The 19,771-nt window shown below is 52.4% G+C and overlaps 1 protein-coding gene across 1 annotated transcript in view; it reads right to left on the bottom strand.

The window, feature by feature from the left end:
* Window positions 1-4,032: 4,032 nt before the first annotated feature.
* RFX7 (regulatory factor X7) overlaps window positions 4,033-19,771 on the bottom strand; it is a 48,001-nt gene continuing 32,262 nt past the window's right edge. The window contains exons 5-9 of the mRNA XM_067471203.1: window positions 17,647-17,763; window positions 17,378-17,462; window positions 16,775-16,982; window positions 11,585-11,892; window positions 4,033-7,833 (exon numbers count right to left, since the gene is read on the bottom strand). Coding sequence (XP_067327304.1) covers window positions 4,378-7,833; window positions 11,585-11,892; window positions 16,775-16,982; window positions 17,378-17,462; window positions 17,647-17,763 — 4,174 coding nt within the window. The 3' untranslated portion in view covers window positions 4,033-4,377. The remainder of the gene's footprint in view (window positions 7,834-11,584; window positions 11,893-16,774; window positions 16,983-17,377; window positions 17,463-17,646; window positions 17,764-19,771) is intronic.

Below are 19,771 nucleotides of genomic sequence, written 5' to 3'. Positions count from 1 at the left end.
TGTACAAGGTCAAGGGTCAGGGGTCGGGGTGCATGCAGGTCGAGGGGTCGAGGGGTCACACGGTGAGGCAAACAAAACACCTTTTTTTTCCTGCTGTAATATTCTCAGGTAAGAGAACAAGAAATAGAACCATCTCATTGAGATAAATGCACGTTGCTACATAAGGCAAGGCCGACACGCTCGCCTTCGTGAGAACAAAACACGCGTCTGAAAACGTCCTCTTTTCCTTTCTTTCCGAAACGTCTTTACTCCCCCCTCGGAAAAGGGGGTGAGGGTGCACGCGGGCTGCCTTCCGTCCCCGGGTCGCAACAGGGAGCGTAGTGCAAAAGAGGGACCCCCATTCAGTGCCCCGCTTTTCCCCCCACAAAGAAGCCCACCTCCCCATCCGCAAAGGACGCCAAGGAGGGAAACATAGGGGGAGTCCGCAAAGGACCAGGACGCAGGTTCCGTCGGCGCAGCCTGCAAAGCATTGCATACACAGGTGTGGAGAAGGGCGCACCCCATGACCCCCCATGCAAGGAAGAACTGGGAGCCCTGGGATCCTGCTGGGAAGGCCCCACGATACTCACCCCCTCCCCCAAGCAAAAAGCCTAGCTGGGTTGTTACAGGTTTTTTTGGGCTATATGGCTATGGTCTAGTGGCATTCTCTCCTGACATTTCACCTGCATCTGTGGCAAGAGGTAGTGAGGTCTGTTGGAACTAGGAAAATATATAAACTAGGTTTATATATCTGTGGAATGACCAGGGTGGGACAAAGGGCTCTTGTCTGCTGGAGCTAGGTGTCCCTTGTCCAACCCTGGTCATTCCACAGATATATAAACCCACTTTCCTAGTTCCAACAGACCTCACTAACTCTGAGGATGCTTGCCATAGATCCAGGCGAAACATCAGGAGAGAATGCCTCTAGAACCATGATGGTGAACGTATGTCACGCGTATCAGCACTGACACACATGGCTATTTTTGGTGACATGTGGTCAGGAGAGAATGCCTCTAGAACCATGATGGAGAACCTATGACACGCGTATCAGCACTGACACACATGGCTATTTTTGATGACATGCGGTCAGGAGAGAATGCCTCTAGAACCATGATGGAGAACCTATGACACGCGTATCAGCACTGACACACATGGCTACTTTTGATGACATGCGGTCAGGAGAGAATGCCTCTAGAACCATGATGGAGAACCTATGACACGCGGGTCAGCACTGACACCCATGGCTATTTTTGATGACACGCAGACAGAGAAGTACACCTTATAAGAGCCAATCTAATTCTATCCTACAAATTTAACATCTGCACGTTTGAGCATTGTTCACTCCATAACTCAGCCTGGAATATATATTTTTTTCTTATTTAAACTATAAATATTGCAAAATTATTATTTTTTTCTCTCGAAGTTGACACCCCACCCAAGTTATGCTCTGGTTTTTGGCAAATTTCGACACACCAAGCTCAAAAGGTTGCCCATCACTGCTCCAGAACATGGCCATATAGCCCAAAAAAACCTACAACAACCCAGTGATTCCGGCCATCAAAGCCTTCGACAATACAAAATAGCACCAGGAGATTCCCCGGGGAAGATGTCTTTGCTTCCCAGAGCTCACACACGTTGCTAGTATTTGGAAACGAGGCCCAAGGAGAGTCCCTTCTGCCCTCAGATCTAAGGCGGTGTTTGGAAAGAGGCTTCAGCTTTTGCAAGTGGCCGAATCAGACCCCCGGACAAGGCCGTCCATGCTCTGAAAGAGGAGAGGATCAGCCACGGATGTCTCTCACTCTCCAAAGCCAAGGGCTTAGGAGTCCCATCGTGGTCGCCAATGGGGAAGTCGCCTCAAAGGACCAGAAAGCGTTTTTTTCCTGTGCTTGCATTGGCTCTCTCGGGCTCCCAGGGCCGGAAAGGTCCCTGCGCCAGCTGCGTTGCCGAGGGCCTCAAAGGGCAAGGACTGAGGCGATGGGGTTCTAGCACCGAAAACGGAAGGAAGTGGAAGAACCTGGCAAGAAACTCTTCCAGGTGGCCCATAGGCAGCAATGGTGCCAAGAACACTGCAACGTGACACCTCCCAATGGCAGGTCTTGGTGAACGCTTCTCTGCCCACCCAAGGAAAGGCCCTGACACTCCTGTCTTTAGGTTCTTGTGGGTTTTTTCGGGCTATATGGCCATGTTCTAGAGGCATTCTCTCCTGACGTTTCGCCTACATCCATGGCAAGCATCCTCAGAGGTAGTGAGGTCTCTTGGAATTAGGACAATGGGTTTATATATCTGTGGAATGACCAGGGAGGGACAAAGGACTCTTTCCTGCTGGAGCTAGGTGTGAATGTTTCAACTGACCACCTTCATTAGCATTTGAAGGCCTGGCTGAGCCGGGGAAAATGTTTTGTTGAGAGGTGTTAAGATGTGCCTGGTTGTTTCCTCTCAACAAAAGATTTTCCCAGGCTCAGCCAGGCCTTCAAATGCTAATGAAGGTGGTCAGTTGAAACATTCACACCTAGCTCCAGCAGAGAAGAGCTCTTTGCCCCACCCCAGCCATTCCACAGATATATGTTATGAGATGTCTATTGTCTATTGTTGTGTCAATATTGTATATTATGCTTTTATGGTTTTAAATTGTATATCGTTGATTGATTCTTATCCTTGTTGTAAACCGCGTTGAGTCGCCTGTTGGGCTGAGAAACTGCGGTATACAAGTAAAGTAAATAAAATAAATATATAAATCCATTGTCCTAATTCCAACAGACCTCACTACCTCTGAGGATGCTTGCCATAGATGCAGGCGAAACGTCAGGAGAGAATGCCTCTAGAACATGGCCCTATAGCCCAAAAAAACCCACAAGAACCTAATGATTCCAGCCATGAAAGCCTTCAGCAATACTCCTGTCTTTGCTGGTGGCCAAGGGCTACCCGCTAGAGCAACCGGTGCCCCTCAGAGGTGGATGTTTGGGGGCCAAGACGACCCCAGCACAAAGACCCTTCTGTGCACATTAAGGCTCCGGGTGGTTGACCTCGAGTCTGCCGTTTCTTCTTTCCAAAGGCAGCCGAAGGGCAACGGGCAGGAAACGGCAAAAGGAGGCACGGGAAGGGTCAAGGCTGATTCCCCGAGGGGAGGAGTCGTAGGGAGGCAGAGCTGGCTATAGGGTAGCCCCAAAGAAAGAGGCACCAGCTGCACCACCTTTACCCCTGAACACCTAGGGCAGCCCCAAAGGAAGAGGCATCAGGTGCACCGCCCTTACCCCAGAACAGAGTGCCTGGGAAAACCTCCATCCCGTCTCCCTCTCGATTTCACTGACCAATCGCTTTAAAATGCAATCGCTTCAGGAATGGTCGTGCGGCAGAGCGGAATGCACGCGGTAATCCCCGGGGTACGGACCTCCTCCCCCGGAATCTGAGATATAAAAGCAACCTTTAAAAACCGAGAAGAACAGAGGAGACGTCGCTCAAGGAGGCCGAGCGGTCCCTCTGCGGTGGCCACCCGCCCACCCGCCTCTCCTCCTCGTCTTGCCCCGGCGGCAGCCGGCGGATGGAGACGTCGCTCAAGGAGGCCGAGGGGTCCCTCTGAGGTGCCCACCCACCCGCCCGCCTCTCCTCCTCCTGCCTTCCTCTTTGCTAGCCCTTGGTTGGTTGAGTTTTCAAATGTATTGGTGTCTCCGGGAGCTCCGCCACCTCTACCGCACAACGGAGCGCCGACAGAGCCCAAAGCCTTCCCATCAGGATCCCGCAAGCGGAAAAGCAGCCGTAGCGGGCGACGGGGACCCCCCGCAACCTCTTGTGCCTGGCCCCCCATCACGTGTCCATGTGTGCTCTCTTGGGTCCCCCCCCTTCACCTCCTTTCTACCTGCACCACAGGTAGAGGCTTCTGCGCCCACCTCAGTGTGGACGGCGCTCTCCCCGTCACCAACACACACGGGAGAGGAGGAACCCGGCCTCCGTCCATTCGCCCACGTCAAGCCGCAGCAGTGTCGGAGGCTCCGTGCCCGTCCACACGCCGTTTAGGCTTGCTAAACTGAGAGAGTCCTCTCGCTGTCCACACTTTCCTTCTTTTTTTTCCTCCCTCATCCTTTTTGCTACAATAAGAAACGCTCTTCTTCCGTAAGTACAATTCTTAAAACCTAATACTGGCTCTGGATCAAGCTGCCTCCTTCAGGAACGGTAAGGATCGTCTCAATTCCCTGATGAAGAACGAAGCAGCTGGTAGAGCAATGTCGTGTTTTTCTTTTTCCTTTCCCCCCCAAATGCCACAACGGAGTCAAAGTCAGTGTTTTCTGCTGCAGGAGGCACTTCCATTAAGACAAATACAATACGCCTGCCTTTGAGATACAGTGTGCTACATACATGTTTTGTGTATCTCCCTCTCTCCCGCCTGTGCGGGGCTCTCCTGGGTCAGCCCAGCATCTCCACGGCAGGGTGGTCCTTGCTCTCCATCCACTCGAACCCGGCCGACGTCATGGAGCCGATGGACTCGTTGCAGATCTGCTGGAAAAGCGGGTCGTTCTTCAGCTCCTCCAGCGTGGCTTCGTCGTCCTGTCCTTGCTGGTGGGGCCCCGGGTCAAAGAGCAGGTTGGCGTCCAGCGCGTTCAGGTCGTTGATGCTGCCAGAGAGGTCGGAGGTCAAGCGGATGTCGCTGGAGAAGACAGAGGACACGCTGCCCACGCCCCCGAGGTCCGAAGCCACTTGGTTGACAAGCTCCTGGCTGGGCTGGAGGCTGTCCTCCTCCAGCAGCTCCTTCACGGTGCTGCTAAAGTCAATCTGGGCATCGCCGCCGGACGCAGGTTGTGCTTGGGGCTCCCCAGAGGAGAAGGTCAGAGGATCGGGGCCGCCATCGTCTTTGCTGAGGTAACTGGGCGACTGGAAGTCAAACACGGCCGGGCTGGGATTGAGCATGCCCTGACCGCCGGGGAAGCTGGCCGACGTCTCCAAGATCTGCGTTAGGTTCATGCGAGCCGTGTAGTTGGAGGGCAGGTTGTTGATGCCCAGGCCGCGCACGGCGTCATCGCTGTCCGGGTCCAGCTTGCTCAGCAGGACGTTGGTGATCTTCTTGGCGCTGGGCTGCGGCTTCTGTGGTGGTGGCGGCAGGAGGGCCGTCTGCATCATGACCGTCAGCGGGACCGACTGGCTGCGCTGGGCCAGGGTCTTGGCAGCCGCGCTACTGCTGCCGGCGTCTCCTGCGGGGCTGGCGAAGGGGCTGCCGTGCAGTGCCTCAGGGGGGACGGGGCTCCCGAAGTGCGTGGTGGATGTCAGTCCTGAGCGCAAGAGCCCCGTGACCGGGCAGGCCGTGTTGCCGCTCAGGTTGCGCTGGCGGTGCACAGCGGGGCTGACGCTGCGGCAGCGGAAGTTGCTGCCGTGGGAGGAGGAGGAGGAGGAGCCGGAACCCTTGCCGTCGAGGGGAGCGGGGACGGCAAAGCCCTCTTGCTTATTGACGGGGGACACGGGGGTCAGGCGGCCCAAATGGCCATCGTGGTGCCGGGCCTGGGACTGGTAGGCCTGGCCGGGAACGGCAAAGGCGTGGGGCTTCCGGAAGCGGTCCTCCACCAGCTCCTGGTAGCTGGGCAGGATGCCGTGGCCGGAGACGGCTCCCCCTCCATAGCCAGTGTTCATCCACTCCAGGCGGGTCTTGTCCGGGTGGGTCGCCATGGGCCGCTGCATGGGCTTGACGGGGCTGCTGGAGACCACGCTGGCGTCATGGTAGGCCACGCTGGCGCTGATGGGCGTGAAGGCGAAGGGGTTGCGGCACTCTACGGGGCTCGGGGGCACGCTGCTGCTGCAGTTGGAGTGCGGCGTGCCGATGGGCGTGTGCCGGCTGCTGCCGAGGGCGCTGTCCACGGGGGTGGTGGGGGCCATCCGGGAGCAGGGGCTCTCCCGTGAGATGCCTTGCGAGCCGGTTATGAGCTCCGACGTCGGGGTGGGGGTCGGGGTGGGCGTGGGGGTCGGGGTGTGTGCCGGGGTGCTGCTGCTGTGGATGGGGTGGTAGAAGTGAGCGCTGCCCGCCACGTGAGAGGGCAGGGACACCGCCTGTGCCACCCCCGCCACCCCCTGGCTTTGCAGAGCCATGCCCAAGGAGGTGCCGTACAGGTGGGAGCCCCCCATGGACATCTGCTCCTCCATCAGCACCAGCTCCTCCACGATGCTGTCCTGCGTCAGGTCGTCGTCGAAGGAGAAGTAGTTCTCATTGGACTGGGAGGCGGCGTCCTCAAATTCCTTCAGCTCCGGCGGCGGCTGCAGGGACAACTGACCGGCGGCTTGAGCCTGGAGGTGCTCGAGCGAGGCGGCATCGTGACCCTGGCCCTGCAGCGACTGCCCGTACATGGCCACCGCCGCCTCCTCCTCCGCCTGCTGCAGCTGCAGCTGAGACTGTTGTGCCGGCGGCTGCTGCGGCTGCAGTCCTTCGAAGTGAACGGGCTCCCAGACGGACTTGGGCAGGTCGTCGGAGACGGAGTGCCCGGCAAGGGTCATGACGCTGATCTCCTCATCCTCTTCCTCGTCCTCAGGCGGCGGCAGCGGCAGCAAAGGCAGGGGTTGGGGCGGCGGCTGCTGCCGCTGCTGCATCTGGGGCTGTTGGTGGTTAACGGCGGCAAAAGTGGAGGCCTTGGCCAGGTGCTGCCACACTTCGGGGGCAAATCCCCCATCCGGCTTGGAGGCGTTCTCCAGGACAAAGACGTTCCCTTCCAGCTTGACCTTGACGTCCGGGGAGGAAGTGGAGAGCTGCTGCCCGAGAGCGGCATCGCTGGTGCTGATGAGGATGTCGGCGTCCAGCGGGCAGGTCACCAGGTTGCTGGCGGAGGCCGAGTGGACCTTGATCATGACCTTGCCGGGCACCTGCAGCAGAGTGGCTGGGACCTCCCTCTTGGCCAGGGCCACCACCCGCGCTGGGGCTTTCTTGGAGGCCTCTGCACTCGCAGCAGCAGAAGAAGCAGGAGCCGCATCGGCAGGGGCCTGCCCTACCGAGAGCTTCTTGACCGGAGGGCCCTGGGCTTCGGCAAAGACCGAGGGCAGCCTCTTCCTGGGGCTTTTTGCAAAGAGTTTGTCGCTGCCTCCAGCGCCGGACACGTTCAGGGTCACTTGCAGGGAGGGGAGTGTTTTCTGAACGGAGGGCAGGCCGCTGGGCAGTGGGAGGCCGCTCCTCCCGGAATCCTCTGTTCCCACGTCGTAGCCCTGGAGGCCTTTGCCTTCTCCGAGACCCTCCTCAGCCTGGCTTTTCCAGGGCCCGCCTTCCTCTCTCCTCTGCTGGTCAACGGCAGCCACGTTCAGGGCAGCTTTGACGGCTTTGGCAGCGCCCGGGGTCTCCTGGCTCTCCTCCAAGGCCCCTTCCGGCTCCATCTTGACCTCTACCGAAGAGGCAGCGGGGGTTGCGCTTCCACCACCGGCCCTGGAGCCCGGAGACTGAAGGGAGACCACAGACCCGTTCTTGATCTGCAGGACGGGCCTCGGCTCGTCAGCGGAGGCGGCCGCTGAAGCTCCCGAACTCATTCCCGTGGCCGAATGCTTGACCGTTGCGCCGCCGGTGCTGCTGGGGGCGAGGGAGATGGCAGTCATCTTGACGACATTCATATGTTGGGCGGGAACCACGGTGGTCTTGATGGGGCTGCTCGTGAAGAGCACGGTGGTCGGGGAGCGGATGGTGAGGGGCCCGGAGCCGGCCGGCTTGGGCAGGATCTGCGGGTAGCGGTGGCGGGCCGAGCGGTCGCCCACGGGGCTGGCGGGCACGTTCTGCGGAGTCTTGGGCGACTGCTTGACCGACTGCATGTGCTGAGTGACCACCTGGACGTTGAGCGGGAGCACCTTGCCCTCCGAGGAGCCCACGGGGCTGGGGGAGGTCACCAGCTGCCGGGTCCTGGGCACCTGGGTTGGGAGACAGGGAAGAGAAATACGGTCGCTTGGGTATTTACTCAGCCTTGAGAGGATGTCTAAAGTTATCAAAAGGAACAGCCATCAGAATCTGCACACACACACACACACATTGTTGAGGCTCAGCGTCCTAGCACCATATCTACTACTGGTTGCAGGAGAAGGGTTGTGAAAGGCAATCTCTGTTACCTAAGTCTCAACACACATACAGATGTGGCTAAATGCAGTATTTCGAATTTCCTGACAACTATACTGACATCTATACCCTTAAATTGCTTGTATTGTTATCGTTATTGCTTGTATTGTTGTATTTTGGGCTCGGCCTCATGTAAGATGCACAGAGTCCCTTGGAGAGATGGTAGCGGGGTATAAATAAAGTTATTATTATTATTATTATTATTATTATTATTATTATTATTAGCTGTACCCGCCACACGTTGCTGTGGCCAACCTTCCCTCCCTCTTTCTCTCCTTCCTTCCCTCTTTCCTTCCTTTCCTCTTTTTCTTTCCCTATCTCTCATCTTCCTTCCATCTCTACCTGTTTCTTTCCTCCCTTTCTTCGCTCTTTGGTTACATCCTTCCTTCCCTATCTTTTGTTCCTTCTCTCCTTCCTTCCCTCTTCTTTTTCCTTTCACTTTTTTATTTCCTTCTCTCCTTCCTTGCTTCTCTATCTTTCTTTCTTTCCTTCTTTCCCTCCCTCCTTCTCTCCTTCCTTCCTTCCCCCTATCTCTCTTCCTTCCTTCCTTCCCTATCTTTCGTTCCTTCTCTCCTTCCTTGCCTCTCTTTTTCCTTTCACTTTTTTGTTTCCTTCTCTCCTTCCTTGCTTCTCTATCTTTCTTTCTTTCCTTCTTTCCCTCCCTCCTCCTCTCCTTCCTTCCTTCCCCCTTTCTCTCCTTCCTTCCTTCCTTCCTTCCTTCCTTCCTTCCTTCCTTCCTTCCTTCCTTCCCTATCTTTCGTTCCTTCTCTCATTCCTTGCCTCTCTTTTTCCTTTCACTTTTTTATTTCCTTCTCTCCTTCCTTGCTTCTCTATCTTTCATTCCTTCCTTCTTTCCCTCCCCCTTCTCTCCTTCCTTCCTTCCCCCTTTCTCTCCTTCCTTCCTTCCTTCCTTCCTTCCTTCCTTCCTTCCTTCCTTCCTTATCTTTTGTTCCTTCTCTCCTTCCTTCCCTCTCTTTTTCCTTTCACTTTTTTATTTCCTTCTCTCCTTCCTTGCTTCTCTATCTTTCTTTCTTTCCCTCCCTCCTTCTCTCCTTCCTTCCTTCCCCCTTTCTCTCCTTCCTTCCTTATCTTTCGTTCCTTCTCTCCTTCCTTCCCTCTTCTTTTTCCTTTTACTTTATTTCCTTCACTCCTTCCTTGCTTCTCTATCTTTCTTTCCTTCCTTCCTTCCCCCTTTCTCTCCTTCCTTCCTTCCCTCTCTTTTTCCTTTCACTTTTTTATTTCCTTCACTCCTTCCTTGCTTCTCTATCTTTCTTTCTTTCCTTCTTTCCCTCCCTCCTTCTCTCCTTCCTTCCTTCCCCTTTTCTCTCCTTCCTTCCTTCCCTATCTTTCATTCCTTCTCTCCTTCCTTGCCTCTCTTTTTCCTTTCACTTTTTTATTTCCTTTACTCCTTCCTTGCTTCTCTATCTCTCTTTCTTTCCTTCTTTCCCTCCCTCCTTCTCTCCTTCCTTCCTTCCCCCTTTCTCTCCTTCCTTCCTTCCTTCCCTATCTTTCGTTCCTTCTCTCATTCCTTGCCTCTCTTTTTCCTTTCACTTTTTTATTTCCTTCTCTCCTTCCTTGCTTCTCTATCTTTCATTCCTTCCTTCTTTCCCTCCCCCCTTCTCTCCTTCCTTCCTTCCCCCTTTCTCTCCTTCCTTCCTTCCCTATCTTTTGTTCCTTCTCTCCTTCCTTCCTTTCCTCTTTCCCTCCTTCTCTCGTTACTTCTCTCGTAAGAAGGAGGGACAGGAAGGGAGGGAGGAAGGAGAAGGAAGGAAGGAGGAAGAAAGGAGGGAGGGAAGGAAATGAAGGGGAAGCAAATGAAGAAAGGGAAAGAAGGAGGAAAGGGAGGGGTCCCTTTCAAATCTAATACTATGTGTGTGTGTGTGTATGTGTGTGTGTGTGTGAATCAATCATATCTATATGGCTGGATGGCTCTTTGTCAGGAGGTCTTTGATTATGTTTTCTTGCCCTGGTGAAGAGAGTTGGATTGGATGGCCTTAAGTATTTTCTGTTGGTCATGGGGTTCAGTGTGGGAAGTTTGCCCCATTTCTGTCATTTGTGGGTTTCAGAATGCTCTTTAATTGTAGTGAACTATAAATCCCAGTAACTACAAATCCCAAATGTCAAGGTCTATTTCCTCCAAACTCCATCTGTGTTCATATATGGGCGTATGGAATATTTGTGCCAAATTTGGTCCAGATCCATCATTGTTCGAGTCCACAGTGCTCTCTGGATGTAGGTGAACTACAACTCCCAAACTCAAGGTCAATGCCCACCAAACCCTTCAGTATTTTCTGTTGGTCATGCAAGTTCTGTGTGCCAAGTTTGGTTCAATTCCATTGTTGATGGAATTCAGAATGCTCTTTGATTGTAGGTGAGCTATAAATCCTAGCAACTACAACTCCCAAATCTCAAAATCAATATTTTTTGAGTGAAGGATATGCATTGGCTTGTTGGGTGTCTTGTGTCCAAATTTGGTGTCAGTTTGTCCAGTGGTTTTTGAGTTCTGTTAATCCGACAAACAAACATTACATTTTTATTTATATAGACTAGCTGTGCCCGCCACGCGTTGCTGTGGCCAACCTTCCCTCCCTCTTTCTCTCCTTCATAGAATCATAGAATCAAAGAGTTGGAAGAGACCTCATGGGCCATCCAGTCCAACCCCCTGCCTTCCTTCCTGTCTTTCCTTCTCTCCTTCCTTCCTTTTCTAACTTTCCTTCCTTCCCCCTTTTTCTTTCTCTTCTGCTGTCTCTTCTCTCTTTCCTTGCCTCCCTCTTTCTTTATATCTTCCCCCTTCCTTTGCTCCCTCTTTCCTTCCTTCCCTTTTTTTCTTTCCTTCTCTCCTTCCTTCCTTTTCTAACTTTCCTTCCTTCCCCCTTTTTCTTTCTCTTCTGCTGTCTCTTCTCTCTTTCCTTGCCTCCCTCTTTCTTTATATCTTCCCCCTTCCTTTGCTCCCTCTTTCCTTCCTTCCCTTTTTTTCTTTCCTTCTCTCCTTCCTTCCTTTTCTAACTTTCCTTCCTTCCCCCTTTTTCTTTCTCTTCTGCTGTCTCTTCTCTCTTTCCTTGCCTCTCTCTTTCTTTATATCTTCCCCCTTCCTTTGCTCCCTCTTTCCTTCCTTCCCTTTTTTTCTTTCCTTCTCTCCTTCCTTCCTTTTCTAACTTTCCTTCCTTCCCCCTTTTTCTTTCCCTCCCTCTTTCTCTCCTTTCTTCCTTCTCTTTGCTTCCATGCTTTCTTCTCCCTTTCCTTCTTTCTTTTCTTCCTTATCTTTCTTTCTTTTATTCATTCATTTTTTCTCTCCCCTTCCCTCCCTCATTCTTTCCTTTTTTCTAGATTGTCATTTAGCTTTTTGGGGCTTTTGAGGTCCCTTCTGCTGTGTTTTTCAGTATTTTTATGAGTGAAGGACATACATTGGGTTGTTAGGTGCCTTGTGTCCAAATTTGGTGTCAGTTCCCCCAGTGGTTTTTGAGTTCTGTGAATACCGCAAACGAACATGACATTTATATTTATGTAGATTATTATTAAGCTGGAGTGGGGGGGGGGGGGGACACGTACCGTGATGGGGCTGGGGACGGCGGCCACCACGATCCCAATGGGCTGCGGAGAGAGGATGGCCGGGCTGCCGTTGGAGAGGGCGGGCACCCCGTTGCTGGCGGGCCCGGGCCCCTCGGCCCTCTTGGCCCCCGGAGACTCCCCCGGCAAAGGCGACTGCAGCTTCTGCTCCTGCTGCTTCTTCTGGATCTTGCGCTGGAGCTGCTGCTTGGCGTCAATGGGGGAAGGAAGGGTCTTCACCTGCGGCTGGAAGAGGTGGCTCTCCGCCGTCGGGATGAAGGCGGATGCTGCCGGAGGGATCCCTTTGAGTCCTGGGAAAGAAAGGGAACCGGGGGTTGTGTCACTGGGGCCGTGGAGGACCACAGGCAAGGCCCACCCCCACCCCCTCCCCCACCCCCAGTGTACAGCCAAGTGGATTTGGGAGTGTCCATCACAGATCTGCAAGCCACTCTAAACACCTTTGCAGAAGCATACGAGAAACCAAAATGCGCCAAAACCAAGGTCACAACAACATGTTATAGAGCTCCAGTATGCTGATGACAACGTCGTCTGTGCACATTCTGAAGAAGACCTACAAGCCACTCTAAACACCTTCGCAGAAGCATACGAGAAGCTCGGCCTGTCATTGAACATCGAGAAAACCAACGTGCTCTTCCAGCAGACATCAGCCAACCCCTCTCCAATGCCAGAGATACAGCTTAATGGTGTAGCATTAGAAAATGTGGACCATTTCCACTCCCTTGGCAGCCACCTCTCCACCAAAGTCAACATCGACACCGAAATACAACTCCGCCTGAGCTCTGCGAGCGCAGCATTTTCCCGAATGAAGCAGAGAGTGTTTGAGGACTGGAACATCCGTAGGGAGACCCAAGGTGCTTGTTTATAAAGAAACTGTCCTCCCGACCCTGCTATCCGCCTGTGAAACGTGGACTGTCTACAGAAGTCAACATTGACACTGAAATACAACTCCGCCTGAGCTCTGCGAGCGCAGCATTTTCCCAAATGAAGCAGAGAGTGTTTGAGGACCGGGACATCCGTAGGGAGACCAAGGGGCTTGTTTATAAAGCTACTGTCCTCCCAACCCTGCTATCCACCTGTGAAACGTGGACTGTCTACAGAAGTCAACGTTGACATTGAAATACAACTCCGCCTCAGCTCTGCGAGTGCAGCATTTTCCAAAATGAAGCAAAGAGTGTTTGAGGACTGGAACATCCGTAGGGAGACCAAGGTGCTTGTTTATAAAGCTATTCCCCTCCCAACCCTGCTATCCGCCTGTGAAACGTGGACTGTCTACAGAAGTCAACATTGACACTGAAATACAACTCCGCCTGAGCTCTGCGAGCACAGCATTTTCCCGAATGAAGCAGAGCGTGTTTGAGGGCCGGGACATCCGTAGGGAGACCAAGGGGCTTGTTTATAAAGCTATTGTCTTCCCAACCCTGCTATCCGCCTGTGAAACGTGGACTGTCTACGGAAGTCAACATTGACACTGAAATACAACTCCGCCTGAGCTCTGCGAGCACAGCATTTTCCCGAATGAAGCAGAGCGTGTTTGAGGGCCGGGACATTTGTAGGAAGACCAAGGTGCTTGTTTATAGAGCTATTTTCCTCCCAACCCTTCTATATGCCTGCGAAACGTGGACTGTCTACAGAAGTCAACATTGACACTGAAATACAACACTGCCTGAGCTCTGCGAGTGCAGCATTTTCCAAAATGAAGCAGAGAGTGTTTGAGGACCGGGACATCCGTAGGGAGACCAAGGTGCTTGTTTATAAAGCTATTCCCCTCCCAACCCTGCTATATGCCTGTGAGACGTGGACTGTCTACAGACGTCACATGCAACTCCTGGAACAATTCCATCTGCGCTGCCTCCGGAAAATCCTGCAAATCTCTTGGGAAGACAGGCGGACAAACGTCAGCGTGCTGGAAGAAGCAAAGACCACCAGCACTGAAGCGATAGTCCTCCGCCATCAACTCCGCTGGACCGGCCACGTTGTCCAGATGCCCGACCACCATCTCCCAAAGCAGTTGCTCTACTCTGAACTTAAGAACGGAAAATGGAACGTTGGAGGGCAGGAAAAGAGATTGAAAGATGGGCTCAAAGCCAACCTTAAAAACTCTGGCATACACACTGAGAACTGGGAAGCCCTGGCCCTTGACCGCTCCTGCTGGAGGTCAGCTGTGACCAGCAATGCTGCAGAATTTGAAGAGGCGCTAAGGTAAAAACAGGAGACATAATCCTATTGGCAAAGTTCAAACCAAAGTCCCAGGTACAAGCAAGGAAACATTTGCCCCATGAATCACCATGCAAGAAATCCCAAGCGTACTGTTTTCCAGACTAAGGTTATTCCATGAAGCTTTCAGGCTAGTAAGCTACGTTGAACTGACACTTTCACAGAGTTTCCAGGAGGCCTAAATACCTTTCTAACATCAAAACATTAGGCTCTCAGCATCATAAAAGCATTGCGATGACCTTTCACCGAGCTAGCCTCCTGTCTGCTTGCCAGACGGAACTCCGCCTGACCCGGAGATCAAGGTGAGCTTCTTGGGTCAAATCCTTATCTACACTTTCGGTATCATCGTGGGAAGGCACCTGGCCACTATCTCCTTCGTTAAAATTCCTTTCTGGTGAAAACAGTTGTGTTGACACTGCACTGTCTGTGAGAGCCTCAGAAGCAGGCTCAGTGATTTGAGGCACAGGCAAAGAGCCAGGAAGCTGAAACCCAACAGGAATCTGAATCCCATCATCCTCATCGTCAGAAAACAGCTCAGCCACAACAATCCCCAATCCTTGTTTCCACAACAAGCCAAAATATTCAAAATCTGACTCTCACAGGGACAGAAAGTGAGGGGAAATCTTCCGAACAGGAGCGCACAAACACCAACGTGATCCAAAGCATTCCCTCTCCCTCTGTGTGTGTCTGTCTGCCTATCTATCTATCTGGAGTTACAATTACAAAATATACCTATTTCAACTTACAAACAGAAGAACGGAAACAGAAGAACGGCCTGCCTCAGGGGAGCGTGCTTGCTCCATCCATGTTCAACATCTACACACATGACCAGCCACTGCCAGAAGGGACAGAGAGTTTCATCTATGCTGACGATTGTGCCATCACCGCTCAAGCAGGGAGCTTTGAGATGGATATCGCAAAGGACGACCTCTCACCCGCCTCATAGGAAACCTGCTACAAAACAGGAGCTTTTTTGTTGAGTTCCAGGGCCAGAGAAGCAGATGGCGGAAACAGAAGAACGGCCTGCCTCAGGGGAGCGTGCTTGCTCCATCCATGTTCAACATCTACACAAATGAGCAGCCACGGCCAGAAGGGACAGAGAGTTTCATCTATGCTGATGATCGTGCCATCACTGCTCAAGCAGGGAGCTTTGAGATGGTTGAACAGAAGCTCTCCGAAGCTCTAGGTGCTCTTACTGCCTATTACAGGGGAAACCAGCTGATCCCTAATCCATCTAAAACACAGACATGTGCCTTTCATCTCAAGAATAGAGAAGCATCCCGAGCTCTAAGGATTATTACCTGAGAAGGAAGGAATCCCACTGGAGCATCCCAAATACCTGGGAGGAGTCACTCTGGACCGTGCTCTGACCTACAAGAAGCACTGCCTGAACATCAAGCAAAAAGTGGGCGCTAGAAACAATATCATACGAAAACTGACTGGCACAACCTGGGGATCACAACCTGACACAGTGAAGACATCTGCCCTTGCGCTATGCTACTCTGCTGCTGAGTACGCATGCCCAGTGTGGAACACATCTCACCACACTAAAACAGTGGATGTGGCTCTTAATGAGACATGCCGCATTATCACGGGGTGTCTGCGCCCTGCACCACTGGAGAAATTACACTGTTTAGCCGGTATTGCACCACCTGACATCCGCCGGGAAGTAGCAGCCAATAGTGAAAAGACTAAGGCAGCTCATCCCTTGTTTAGGTATCAGCCAGCACGTCAATGACTTAAATCAAGAAATAGTTTTCTAAGATCTAGAGAGACACACGCAGGAACACCTCAGCAAGCGAGAGTCCAAAAGTGGCAGGCTCAAACCCAGAACTGATACCAAATGAGAGACTCCCTCCTGGGCACACAGAAGAAGAAGGTGCGACTTGGAAGGCGCTGAACAGACTGCGCTCTGGCCCCATGAGATGCAGAACCAACCTTCAGAAATGGGGCCACAAAGTGGAATCCTCGACATGCGAGTGCGGAGAAGAGCAAACCACTGACCACCTGCTGCGATGCAGCCTGAGCCCTTCTTCCACATGATGCACAAGGGAGGACCTCCTTGCGGCAACACCAGAAGCACTCCACGGGGCAGATACTGGTCAAAGGACATTTAATCAACTACCAAGTTTGCAAACTTTGTATTTTGTTTGTTTGTTTGTTTTGTTCTGTTAGAAATGTAATAGAAATGTAAAATTTATTTATTTATTTATTTATTTACTGCACTTGTAGACCGCCGTTCTCAGCCCTAGCGCGACTCACGGCGGTGTACAACATGTAAAAACAGTTTACAATAAGGCAGAACACAAAGAAAAACAGTATAACTATCAATACATAACAATAATATAACTACACTAAATCATCCGCGCCGTCTCATCATAGAATCGTCAACCAATCTCGTAATCCGTATTCCGTTCCAGTCGTCATTGCCAAATGATTGGTTATTGTAGTAATTGTTTATTAATTTGTGTAATGTGTTAAGTGTTAACTGTTTTTACACTGCTGCATTGAATTTTTGCTGTTCTTATTGGTTGTGAATCGCTGTGAGTTGCCTTCGGGCTGAGAACAGCGGTATATAAGTAAAGTAAAGTAAAGTAAAGTAAATAATACAATGGTCTGGTTTCCCCTGACACGGTAAATAAGTAAATTTCTTGCTTGATAGAATACATACAATTATTATCATTACGATTACTTACTAACAACAACAACAGCAACAACAACAAGACAACACTCCGGTGCTCTGGCCATGAAATCCTTGGTCCAAACAACATAGCAATGTATACATGACCCGCCTTGCCTTCTCCTTCTGCCGCAGTTCCTTCCCATTGAGTCCTCTGAAGGTTGCTTCCAATCCTCATCTCTGGAGTGTCACTGAGTGATGGATGCCCAGATCCCCCAGTACAGGACTCATGCGGCACCCACCCGCCCCAATTGGAAGAAAAGGGAGCCAGGCCTCACCTGCTGGGGCCCCCGCCATGACGGTCAAGGCGGCCATGGACTTGGTGCCGATGTAGTGGCTCTTGACCAGGAAGCGGGAGAGGTCCAGGACGGTGTCAAAGGGCTGGCTGAGTACCTTCTGGGCCCATTCGCAGACCAGCTGGCAGGCCGCCGACACCACCTCCTCGTCTGCACTCTGCAGCTGCCCAGACGCCTCCGCCCCGTCCAGCTGCGGGCAAAACGAACGGGGGCTCCTTAGCATTGGCCCCAAAGGCGCCCCACAGCCATTCCCCTCCTAAGGTTTCACTCCTGGACCCAAAAGTTATAGTAAAACAGGTGCCGGTGTTTGGGCCCATCTCCTTTTGGTCGATGGGACAAATGTTCTGAGCCGGGTTGGGAAATTGTATACACACAGATATATATACAGCTCCTGCCAACCTAGCAGTTCACAAACATGCAAACGTGAGAAGATCAATAGGGAAGATAAGGACGCTCCATGCAGTCATGACCTTAGAGGTGTCTAGGGACAACACCGGCTCTTTGGCTTCAAAACAGAGATGAGTACCAAAGTCCCGGAGTCGGGCACGTCAAAGGGAAACCTTTACCTGTTCATCTATCTCTTACCCCATCTCCTATTTTATGGAAGTCCAGATTGGGAAGCGTCGGCATCTGCACAAAGGCTTTCTTCCGCAGTCCGCTGTAGCAATACGTGATTTTGAAAATTAAGGTGTAAATAGATATTTTCCCATTCTGTTGGAGGGACAGAGGTTAGGCCTCTCTCTGGGTGGGATGCCGGGGCAAAGCCAGGACAAAACTCCCAGAAGAGCTTCTAGAAAGGGAGGGGAGGGGAGAGAGGGGCCGCCGATGAAGAGACATTCACAGCCAAAGGATATTTGGATTTGCCCCGAGTGCCCAGGCGCCGGGCCTTCATGTTGGGGAAGACGTTTTTCATGATCTTCCCAAAATCGGCGGCACTTAAGGGGTGGTAGCCAAGATTGTCGCAATAGCTCCTGAAAGGGAAGCAGAGCAAGCGGTCACGTCTCCGGGGACCCACAAGTGGGCTCGCATGCAAAGCCTTCCCTGGCGCAGCCCCTCTTTTTGGCACCCAAGGAAGGAAACGGCCATGTTTGCTACAGTCTTTGGGACACAACTGGTTTTGCACCTATCTGTGTATGTGCATTTGTTTCATATGTTTTAGATTTCTAAATACAGTGTTCCCTCACCGCTTTGCGGTTCGCTTTCTGCGGACTTGCTATATCACCCCTTGCTATATCCTAACCCTGGCTAGCAGTGACATCAATGGCACCCAAGGTGCCTCTGAGGCCAGAGAAGCAGAGGTAGCGAGGAGGAGCAGGCTCAAGGGGCCTCTGAACGATGCCCAAGGGACCTAACCCAGCATGGCAGCTTGGAAGCGCCATCAACGGTGCCCAAGGGGCCTCTGAATGGTACCCAAGAGGCCTAACCCAGCCTGGCAGCGCCATCAACAGTGTCCAAGAGGCCTAACCCAGCCTGGCAGCGCTATCAATGGTGCCCAAGAGGCCTAACCCAGCCTGGCAGCGCCATCAACGGTGCCCAAGGGGCCTAACCCAGCCTGGCAGCGCTATCAACAGTGCCCAAGAGGCCTAACCCAGCCTGGCAGCGCTATCAATGGTGCCCAAGGGGCCTAACCCAGCCTGGCAGCGCTATCAACAGTGCCCAAGAGGCCTAACCCAGCCTGGCAGCGCCATCAACGGTGCCCAAGGGGCCTAACCCAGCCTGGCAGCGCTATCAATGGTGCCCAAGGGGCCTAACCCAGCCTGGCAGCGCTATCAACAGTGCCCAAGAGGCCTAACCCAGCCTGGCAGCGCCATCAACGGTGCCCAAGGGGCCTAACCCAGCCTGGCAGCGCTATCAACAGTGTCCAAGAGGCCTAACCCAGCCTGGCAGCGCTATCAACAGTGCCCAAGGGGCCTAACCCAGCCTGGCAGCGCCATCAACGGTGCCCAAGGGGCCTAACCCAGCCTGGCAGCGCTATCAACAGTGCCCAAGGGGCCTAACCCAGCCTGGCAGCGCCATCAACGGTGCCCAAGGAGCCTCTGAACGGTGCCCAAGGGACCTAACCCAGCCTGGCAGCCTGGCAGCGCCATCAACGGTGCCCAAGGGGCCTCTGAAGGGCATCCAAGGGACCTAACCCAGCCTGACAGCCTGGCAGCGCCATCAACAGTGCCCAAGGGGCCTCTGAACCCGGCAGGAGCACAGGCGGCAAGGAGGAGGATGCTGTTGAAGATGTTTGTAATTTATAATATAGATTTCAAAGTATGAATGTATGTTCAAAATGCAGTAACTATGTGAAAAGAGTTAACTGAACCATGGAGGGAACGGCATTCCTAGAGAGGTCATAAATCAAGTGCATAGAGCAAATGGACACAGCGTCGTACATCATACGTCACTCTGGAATGCAGGAGGTGTGGACTAGTACTATTAACAGCAGTTCGTCTGGAATGCAGGAGGTGTGGACTAGTACTGATAACAGCAGTTCGTGTGTTCGCCATGTTATGATCGGACGATGAAAAGCAAGTTTACAATGTGCTAATGTATATAGCTGTAAAATAAAGTAGTTTATAGCCTAAAATGACTGTGATGATATTTGTAATTTATAATATAGATTTCAAAGTATGTATGTATGTTCAAAATGCAGTAACTATGTGAAAAGAGTTAACTGAACCATGGAGGGAACGGCATTCCTAGAGAGGTCATAAATCAAGTGCATAGAGCAAATGGACACAGCGTCGTACATCATACGTCACTCTGGAATGCAGGAGGTGTGGACTAGTACTATTAACAGCAGTTCGTCTGGAATGCAGGAGGTGTGGACTAGTACTGATAACAGCAGTTCGTGTGTTCGCCATATTATGATCGGACGATGAAAAGCAAGTTTACAATGTGCTAATGTATATAGCTGTAAAATAAAGTAGTTTATAGCCTAAAATGACTGTGATGATCGTGTTCCTGCCTTGCTGTGTGGCCGATGTCACTGAC

This window comes from Anolis sagrei, chromosome 9, assembly GCF_037176765.1.
Source record: "Anolis sagrei isolate rAnoSag1 chromosome 9, rAnoSag1.mat, whole genome shotgun sequence".
Taxonomy (NCBI): domain Eukaryota; kingdom Metazoa; phylum Chordata; class Lepidosauria; order Squamata; family Dactyloidae; genus Anolis; species Anolis sagrei.
The sequence above is the reverse complement of the archived record's forward strand: the minus strand, read 5'-3'. Positions and strand labels throughout refer to the sequence as shown.